This window comes from Acanthochromis polyacanthus, chromosome 7 (genome assembly GCF_021347895.1).
Source record: "Acanthochromis polyacanthus isolate Apoly-LR-REF ecotype Palm Island chromosome 7, KAUST_Apoly_ChrSc, whole genome shotgun sequence".
NCBI lineage: Eukaryota > Metazoa > Chordata > Actinopteri > Pomacentridae > Acanthochromis > Acanthochromis polyacanthus.
In genome coordinates, this window is record NC_067119.1 from 7,488,140 (window position 1) to 7,498,255 (window position 10,116).

Consider the following 10,116-nt stretch of genomic DNA (forward strand, 5'->3'; position numbering starts at 1 on the left):
ATACATCAGTTTGTGTTTCCTAGTCATGTTTCTGTGTATTAGAAACCGCATTTTTATATAATTTCTTTGTTTATGAAGTCACACTCCTTCTGGCACATTTTACTTTTTAGAATAGTGTTCTTTTATGTTTTTACTGTTAGGTCTGGATGTTTTCATGAAACTGCGGACGCTTTCCACAGGCGCAAAAACATGCTAAAGATGCAACATCAGCAACAAAAAAGAAGAAAAAGAAACAACAGAAAAAAATGTTGATGCTCGCCTAAACAGAGTCAAGGTGTGACCTCCGATTGTTAACCCTTTCTGTGACCCTGGCACTGTGCGAGAAGCAGCGGCTGAAAGGCTTTCTGAGCTCACTGGCCCCTGAAAATGTGGACAATCCCCCCATATTCTGTGCATTTCTATGAGCCTGCTGCTGGCTCAGGGGGTTTGGACAAAGGGCCGGTCTGTGGGTCAGGTATAAAAGGAAAGGGTTAAACCAGGTAGAGCACAGTTCGGTGCAACAGCAACAGCTCCAGCAGCAACAGCAGCCCCAAAAGACCGGCAAAATGAGTTCTGGAATGAACATGATGAGCAGGGTGAGTCTGCATTTCCCTCCTGTTTGTGCACTTTGGCTCCTAAAGCTGTAACCAACGCCAAAATCCTGAAATTGTTACATACAGTTGTTATATATTGATGTATAATGAGCATACTGATGTAAAATGTGACTGCTTGTGCTTATTTTTTGCTTTTCAAATCAGTGGTGTCAGCTCAGCACCAAACAGTGAGCTGATGAAGTTAGCATCTAGCTGGGGATGATAGTCAAACATTTAGAGGCTAAACAGCCAAATGTTTCCCTCAAAAGTTAGAACACAAGTGAGATTTATTTGATCTTAAATGTAGCTCCATATTTGCAGCTGGATGTGTAAATATCCAACTGTCTGCTAGCATGTACAATAATGCTAAATTGAAGAGTGCAAATTTAAAGCTGCCCTTTGAAGTCAACTAAGGCAAAAAAAAAAAAGTTTTCTCCTTTAATCACACTGGATTCACCAACACTGGACATTTTTTTTGAAGTATTATTCTATAAAAAAAACAAAACAAACCAACTAAAAAGTGCAGCTTTAAATGTGTCAGAGGTTGGTGGGGACCAACAACAGACCAACAACTAAAATAATATCCAATTTGATTTTTGATTGGCCTGAAACACGAGTCCAAATAAACCACATCTGCTCCTGGATGTGTAAATAGGCAATTATCTGCTAAGATATGCAATAATGCTGAACCAAAGTGACCAAAAATCCCTTATAGCAAGTGTAAAGCCGCACTTTATAATCAACTTAGGCCACAAAATCCTGAACTGTTTTTTAACAGCACTGCTCTCACCAACACTGAAAGTTTTTTTGTTTTTGTCTCTTAAAAAGCCAAAAAACAAAAGAACAAAAGGGTGCAGATTTAAATATGAACTCTTATATGTGCTAACTAAAGCCTCTGTCCCTCAGATCCATTTCTATGAGGACATACATTCAGAAGCTAAAAGGTCTTTTTCCCTTAAATTGTTGGGAAAAATGTTAATGTTGCTCCATAACTGGTGCTGGATCTTTAAAAAGGGAACTATCTGCTAATAAGTGCCATAATGTTGAACCCAAGTGACAAAAAAAATCACTTATAGCAAGTGTAAAGCTGCATTTTAACATCAGTTTAGGATAATAAAAAAAACGGCATTTAAAAGCACTGGATTAACCAACACTGAATGCTTTTCCAGTTGTCTTCTAAAAAACACCCAAACAACACCAGCAAACCACTACATGTCATGTGCTAACCAAAGTCTTTCCCTCTCAGATCGTCTTCTTCGAGGAGAGGAACTTCCAGGGCCGCTCCTATGAGTGCATGAGCGACTGCCCCGACATGTCCTCCTACCTGAGCAGGTGCCACTCCTGCAGGGTGGAGAGAGGCTGCTTCATGGTCTACGACCGCACCAACTTCATGGGCAACCAGTTCTTCATGAGGAGGGGCGACTACTCCGACTACATGAGCATGCTGGGAATGAGCAGCGGCATCAGGTCCTGCCGTATGATCCCCATGGTAAGACCTTCCACCTGGTTAGATCTACTGTATGTTTACCATGTGAGATGCTGCGAGTTAAATCTCTGCTCGCCTTCTGCACACAGCACAGAGGATCCTACAGGATGAGGATCTACGAGAGGGAGAACTTCAGCGGCCAGATGTCTGAGCTGATGGACGACTGCGACAACATCATGGACCGTTACCGCATGTCCAACTGCATGTCCTGCAACGTGATGGACGGCCACTGGCTGATGTACGAGCAGCCCCACTTCAGAGGCAGGATGATGTACATGAGGCCCGGAGAGTACAGGAGCTTCATGAACATGGGCATGAACGGCATGAGGATGATGAGCATGAGGCGCATCACCGACTCCTGCTATTAGACTGTCTTTGCACCAAATAAAACTGTCCTAAACTAAACTGCTGCTGCGTTCGAGCCAATTTCTATCATGTTTCTTTTAATATTATAAGCATTCAATCACAGATTGGACAAAGCAAACATTTTTTGTAAGTCATGGGCAAAATGCAAAGACTTTAAATTAATTCTCTTTATTTATCATTACCGACGCACATTGTTTAGCACAAGCTAATGCACATTTTACAGAGCTATATCAAGTACAAATCAAATTCAAGTTTAATTTTATTTCTCCAAACATCTCTGGGTATTCTTCATATCAAACTGCATCTTTGCACATTACAATTGTACTGTAATATATTAACGGTTTCAGCTAAATTACCTCCGATTTGTCATAAATAACATAGCATAAAAAAGAATATTTATAAAGATATTTGTCAGATGTTACTCTATATCCAATATTTTTAGATTAAATGTGTAGGTTTTTTTTTAAATGTTCCGTCGACCCACTTTGAGCACATTTTTTTGTCATACATTGATATTTGAGGCTGTTTATATGATAATATCTGATCAAATATTAAAGTTAAAAGCCTGTTGGTCATCATGCCGTTGACCTAGAACAACATTTCCTTATAGAAACATTTTGAAAGTCCATAACTCTGTTCCACTTGGATTTACCAAGTTTATCTGGCAATATTTTTTTATTGTGTCATGGAGATATTTCTGGCTCAGAAAATGTCACTGGTTCACTTCTGCATCCTAAAGATGGGACTTTTTTAAGACGACTGCAATTTCTTTTCATTTTTCGACTCACCCATCAGCACAACTGATTTGATTGAATTCTATTACAGATTACGAGCAAAAGAACACAAAAAAGTACATATAACTAAGTACAAAATGTGAGCCCCAGCTTCCTGTTTTGTAAAGAACCTCATTTTACAAAGATGCGTGCAAAAACACACTGACTGGTTGTGTTTGGGAGGAGCAATAAGTGTTTTCCTGCAGCGAGAATGCAGTATGAAGGAGGACCTTACATTTAAAGAGTATCAGAAGTGTTAAAGCACATTTCTGTTCATCATCTGTGCAGCTTCTTGTTTTTCATCTAAGAGCATACGAACATGTGACACGCTGCTGAAACTGCTGCTGTCTTGTTGTAATCAGACTTTCTAACTGTTGCACAGGGCTGGAGGAAGTTTAGACTCAAGCTGAGTGGAATTAAACTGTTGTGTCTCGAGTCTCCGTAAACGTGGACGTTGTCTCATAAATATTGGAATAGCAGGGATTCTTCGGCTGTATTAACGCCGTTCCAGTTTGGCTTCAGAGTTGTTATGAGCTCTAAATATTGCCGTTGGACCACCTACGTTTGTTTCTGCTCAACCCTTCTGGAAAACAAATTCTAAAAAATGAAGCAGGAGCACAGGTGAACACACTGGAATCATAGCACACATACAGACAGATGACAAAATGAAGGAAAAACCAACACAAACCAGAACAGCTTCAGTACACATTTGCACTTTTTTGCATATTCTTCTAAAGGATATGACCTCATTTGGCGTTTTGATGATGCTGGTAGACAGTGCTTGAGGTCTGGTGACCGTGAAGGCCATAACAGATGAGTCACATCATCTTCATACACTTCAGATTCTCTCCAAGTGGGCAAATGGATCCAACTATGTCGAGAAAATACCTCTCAAAGCATAAGAGAACTACAAGAGTGTGTAATTGTAGAGGCTGTTTTTCTGTTTTGCAATGATCTTCAGTCTTTGTAAAGTGACAGTTTATAGTTGCCATGGTCTATAGTTCCTATAACTATCTATCAAAGGCTAGTTTTCCATGAAGATTTCTGAATTATCTGCATACTGTAGCTAGCATGTCACTCATCCTCGAACATGAAACCCCTGACTTGTACGAATAAGGTAATTATCCTACATCTGGTACCACTGTGATGAATCCAACCTCAAAGAGCCATCAGTTTGTTAATCCTGGTAAAGTTATGTGCAGAAATCCGGCTTGTCGGTTGTATGATGACACACTCCAGTGTTAAGATTCTGTGCATTTGTTTTTTCTTAATGTGGCTCCTAGGTTAAAGCGGTAAAATGTAAACCTTAACAGCATATGCATGCATGCATACACACGACATGTGTAATTCACCGCCTATCTCGTATAGTTTCTGAGCCTCAGAGGAGCACATTAGAAGCACATGTCTTCCTATCGCTCGTTCTCACTCTTTGTCTCTTTCCTCTTCCTCCAGAGAGCAGCCAATCCAGCGAGCGAGCGGGGAATCGATGCCCTGATACAAGATTCAGCCTAATGAGGATCAGAAACATCTTAATAAAGACCCATAATCCACCACTTAATCCCTCATTACAGAATCATCTGCATTCTGTGGCCCTGCTCCATACCGCCGCAGTGACGGCACATTCAGGCCCATTGTTCTGCCTCGCCTCATCCCTCACCCAGGGCCACGTCTCCCTTTGTCTCCCCTCGGTGTCAGTTATATTTGATCCGCTCTCATTAGACTTTCAGACGAGATGAGCAGCAGGGCCTGAAAATAGTGCTTTTGTGTGCACTTCTATGCTATCTCTTGTCTGAAATGGAAAATGAGACATATGCCTAATGAGGAGGGGATGGACTGGGACCTGGCGTCCGACGGCGAGATACCGACTGCATTGTGTTTAAGAAAGCGCCGTGACCGATACTGGTAAAGGACACACTTTCCAGGCGACGTCTGTGTCAGTAATTATGACTTCTCAGAGTTTGAAAATTAGTCGGAAGTGGGACAGATGGATTAAAGTTTAATGCTGAGCCCCGGAGAGACTTGGAGTCCGGGTTTTCGTTTAGTGCAGCATTGACACAAAAGTTTTTCTCAAGTTTCAGGAAGCTAATGCACTTTTTTTAGTTTCTTTTGTGAAAGTAGCCCATATACTATGTCCTGAATGGTTTATGGAGTCATCTGCTAACCTTCTAGTAAGGAACTTATTTCCCTACTTTCTGAGCCAATAGATTGATATTTGACTTTATCCACATAGCAAGCATTGAACAAGCATTTTACAGAGAAAAGGAATAAAAGGAAAACACAAATGGAAACAAAGGCATCTAAAGGACACATGATGCCGCCACCACCGTGTTTCACATCATGATGCTGCCACCACCGTGCCTCACATCATGATGCTGCCACCACCATGTTTCACATCATGATGCTGTCACCACCATGTTTCACATCATGATGCTGCCACCACCGTGCCTCACATCATGATGCTGCCACCACCATGTTTCACATCATGATGCCACCACCACGTTTCACATTATGATGCCGCCACCACCATGTTTCACATTATGATGCTGCCACCACCATGCCTCACATCATGATGCTGCCACCACCATGCTTCACATCATGCTGCCACCACCATGCTTCACATCATGCTGCCACCACCATGCTTCACATCATGCTGCCACCACCATGCCTCACATCATGCTGCCACCACCATGCCTCACATCATGCTGCCACCACCATGCCTCACATCATGCTGCCACCACCATGCCTCACATCATGCTGCCACCACCATGCCTCACATCATGCTGCCACCACCATGCCTCACATCATGCTGCCACCACCATGCTTCACATCATGATGCTGCCACCACCATGCTTCATAATGAGAATGATGTGTTTGTGGTGATGTGCAGGTTTTGGTGTCTGCCATACATTTAACAATTTAACTTAGCAATCAAAATGTAACATTATTTAACACCCTTTCATTTCTTCAGATTCTACACTGAGTTTGTACATATTAATCAGTAAAGCAGCAGCTGGTATGAGTCCTGTTGATGCAAAGTTAGAATTAAAATGCTAAGCAAGATTAACCCCATCCAGGATAATAACATGCAGAGAGAGACGTACTCCAATTTAGACTAATGAAGGAGGTTAATATAGAATTAAGTGTCAGGAGAGGAGGAGAATATCTTCCTTGAGGTGAAGTTGAGAGATGATCCTCAAGAGGTTTGGATAATTAGCCTCTTGAAGGTGTGGAGACGTCTGATTCTCAACCCTCCCTCATCATTACTGTGTGTGCTGAGGTGAGTAGGAGGTGGAGGGGGATAAAACAAAACAAATAAAACTCATTAAAGGTGCCCGTGTGACTACAAATCCTCCTCTGCAGCAAGCTAACGCACCACCGACATCATTAGCTAAGGTCAGAGAAGTCATCGTTATTCTGTCTGGATATGAACGCAGATCAAAGCCTGCTATGGTTCATTGTCTTTTAACCTGAGGCAGGATTCTCAAAATCAGAGCCTCCTGTTTGGCAGGTTTCCATTTTTTCCTGCCTGATTTCGGCCTTCGGAGACTCAGAAAATCACTCGACACAGCAAGAGCAAATCTGGAGATGAGAAAAAATCTAAATGTTTTCTCCGATGATGCACCCGTGGCTTTTTGTTCATGTGAAGAAGGGAGTTAATTTTTGATGATGCAAAATAGATGAGGGCTCTTTGTAGTTTTTGAAGAGAAGCTTGTAGGATCCTAAAGGAAAGTTGTTTTTATTTACGATGACATCTTCAGGATCGAGCACCAAGAGGAGGGATTGTTCCCACGTTTAGAACCACCACAGTGGCGTAGCTCCAAGGATGGATGTTGGCCATTCTGTTTGTCACTTTGGCCCAGTTTTAGTTGAATTCTGCAGCATTTTGTTCAGAGATTCTTGGTTAAATCTGGATCTAACTGGCTTCATCTCTTGCACAACCAGGATGATGACTCTGACACCTGTAGCTTTGACCTTTAACACAATTCCTAGTCTTTTGTCTGGATAGTGATTGAAGTACGTCAACTGGGAATAACATGTAAAAAAATCTAAATAATTTAGTGTTGGTGCTAAACACACACAGTAAACACAGTAAAATGAGCATCAGCATAATCATTGTATTAGGCTGAAGTACAGAGAAACTGTAGACTTTTCTTGTTTAGCCATTATTTTGGTGAAACAACTGAACTGCAACACATTTTCCTGTAAAATTACAATAAAATACTGGCAGCTGTGTTATTTTGCTGTTTATTTACAGTATTGAAATTGTAATTTACATAAACAGGTACTGTATAATTAACTAAAGCATTCTACAGTTGAACATAAAGTTCACTGTTTAATGCTATAACTAGACTTTCCCAATGATATACTGTTTATACAGAGTTGCTGCTGTAATCAACATTAACTGGAGCTGCTCGTAAATGCCAACATTTTTCTTTGAACATGTAAAAAACAAAACTATGACTTGCAGGCATATATCCAAAATTACTCACCCCACAAAACAGGAACCCTTCAGGAAACTGTCAAAGAACGACATATCATAAATTACTGTATCATAAGTTCCTAGAACGTTCACCAAAGGTTCCAGTTTGCTGGGATGTGTTCTTATTATCTATGATCCGCAATTGAGATCCACCAACAAGGATAAAGGCAAGCTATATTTTTATGCATCAGGAATATTGATTCAAAGAGAGAAATATATGTGGGAAAAATAGTTAAACTTGATGTAAAAACAAATGTTAAAATAACACTTTTCATGGCATCACTGTAAAGATAATAATGTTCTCTATATATTTCTTGTACAAAAATGCTTTGTTTAATTCACACCATCAATTTTCACAGTAACCTACTGTCAGTCATTTTTGTTTTGGAGCCCCAAAAAGCATCAGATTTTACAGTTTTTAACTATATTTTTTTGGGGAAAAACAGTGAACTACTGTTAGACTTTGACTGTATTTTTACATTCATTAATGAATACAGTGAAAGATGGATTGCCATTAGAGACGATCTCCCCTCAGAGAAACTGCCAGATGATGAACCTCAGTCATTTGGTGCCATCATTGGATCTAAATGTCAATTCTTAAGGCTGATCACTGAAATTAATGACATCCCATCAGTCTGAGCTTTGTGTTTAGCGTTAATCAGTTAACATCATGGTAAATATTAGACCCGTTGGCGCTCTTTTCCAGCATGTTTGTCAGATAAATGTTGGGCGCTCACATTACTGCTGTGTATTTTTTTTTCATTTTAAATCAGATTGCTACATTTCATACCAATCAAAAGCTAAATATCCAACTGAATTTTAGTTCAGGATGGATAACTGTTATTAGAATGTCCTTGTTCCAGCTGCCAAACATCACAGAAATGCTGTAAAATTTAATTACAGGCTTCATGTGGACCTGACTGTCATTAAAACGTCTGGACCGGACGAACATTTTCCATCGGTTTCACCGTGAAGGAAACAGTGAATCTGAATCCTCCCAGGGGCTGATGTTTTTGCTCCAACATGTCAGGTGTAATCCCAACCAATCTCCTGCTTCATTTCACACACATTTGCATCAGCGATCCTCAGGGTTTCATGCCAACAAGCCCACCGATCCTGCATGTCTGATAAGGGCCAGCGTACATTTTTCACTGACAACTTGATCTCGTTTGCTCAAATCGTTTTAGTCCCACAGCCTGTTTACACGAGGCAGACGGCGAGGCAGGTGCAGCAGCTTCCTCCTCGGGGCGCCTCGCAGCTGTAACTGCTATCAGACGGAGAACATGTGCCAACAAACACGCTGCTCGCTGATCACACATGAGAGCGTCTGCCGGCCAACAGACAGCCGCCACACGTTACAGGCATCAGGGCTCCAGCAGATACAAGTAAAAACACATCCAGAGTACTGCAAGTGTGATTATAGACACAAATGCGTTTACATCTGGAGTTACTGAACACTGGGAAAAAAAAATGCCCCTCTCAAAACAAGAAAAAAAAAACTTATTTCAATGAACTTTTACCTTGAGACAAGTGAAAAAATCTGCCAATAGAACAAGTGAAAAATGGCTTGGTAAGATTTCTTTAAATAAGATATGACATTTAGAATACTGAGATCTTAAAATTAGCTGGGAAAACTTATTTATAAGCTATGTTTTACCAGGATTGTCAAGATTAGGTGTCTTAAAAAAGCCAGAAATGCTAAAAAAAAATAGCAGTTTTTTACTCCAAATAGATTTTTGCTTTCATGTACCCTCTTAATTTGAGATTTATTCAACTTATTTTGAATTTTCTGGTGAAATTCAACTCAAAACAAGATCATTTCAAGATTGTTTGACTTAACAAGATATTTAAGACGCATTGTCTTAAAACAAGTCCCTCCGTCTTGCTGAAATGTCATTTGTTAAGTGAATTTATCTTAAATCAAGTGGGATGAGACATTTTGAGTAAAAACAAGACAAATATACTTGGTAAGATTTTGAGTTTTTGCAGTGAATGCACAGAGTTCAGCTTTACGTTTAATCCGTTGATACACAACATGCTTCAAAAATGACCCAAAATGAATGGAAAATGGGTGTCTCTTTGCCCAGGCTGTGCATCAGAGGGTTAAACATCACTCCGCTGACTGGGCAGAACATCGAGAGAGTCTATCTCTATCTGGATCAAAAACTCACATTTTCACTTTTGATTCATCTCCCAGTCGTTTTCACTTGCAATAAATTAATAATTTTGCCTCTAAACTATGAGAAAGTCATAAAGTAAGACATTTTCAGCCATAGAGTAAATGTATGGAAGTGAAAAGGGCAACTTTGCCCATAGAGCTCAATGGAAGTGAAGCAGAAAGATGCAGAAACACATGCAATTTGGAATTTTTTTGTCTTTTTTCTTAGATTTGACAGACGTTTTTACCACACCAAACCTCCTTCAGCCTCCTCCTCCTTT

At 40.3% G+C, this 10,116-nt stretch overlaps 1 protein-coding gene across 1 annotated transcript; it reads left to right on the forward strand.

Moving 5' to 3' along the window:
• Positions 1-104: 104 nt before the first annotated feature.
• On the forward strand, positions 105-2,463 carry LOC110957127 (gamma-crystallin M2-like). The gene is made up of 3 exons (XM_022202992.2): positions 105-575; positions 1,819-2,061; positions 2,148-2,463. Exons 1-3 carry the CDS (start codon positions 546-548, stop codon positions 2,424-2,426), a joined length of 552 nt encoding a protein of 183 aa, XP_022058684.1. The 5' UTR covers positions 105-545; the 3' UTR covers positions 2,427-2,463.
• The last annotated feature ends 7,653 nt before the right edge of the window (positions 2,464-10,116 follow it).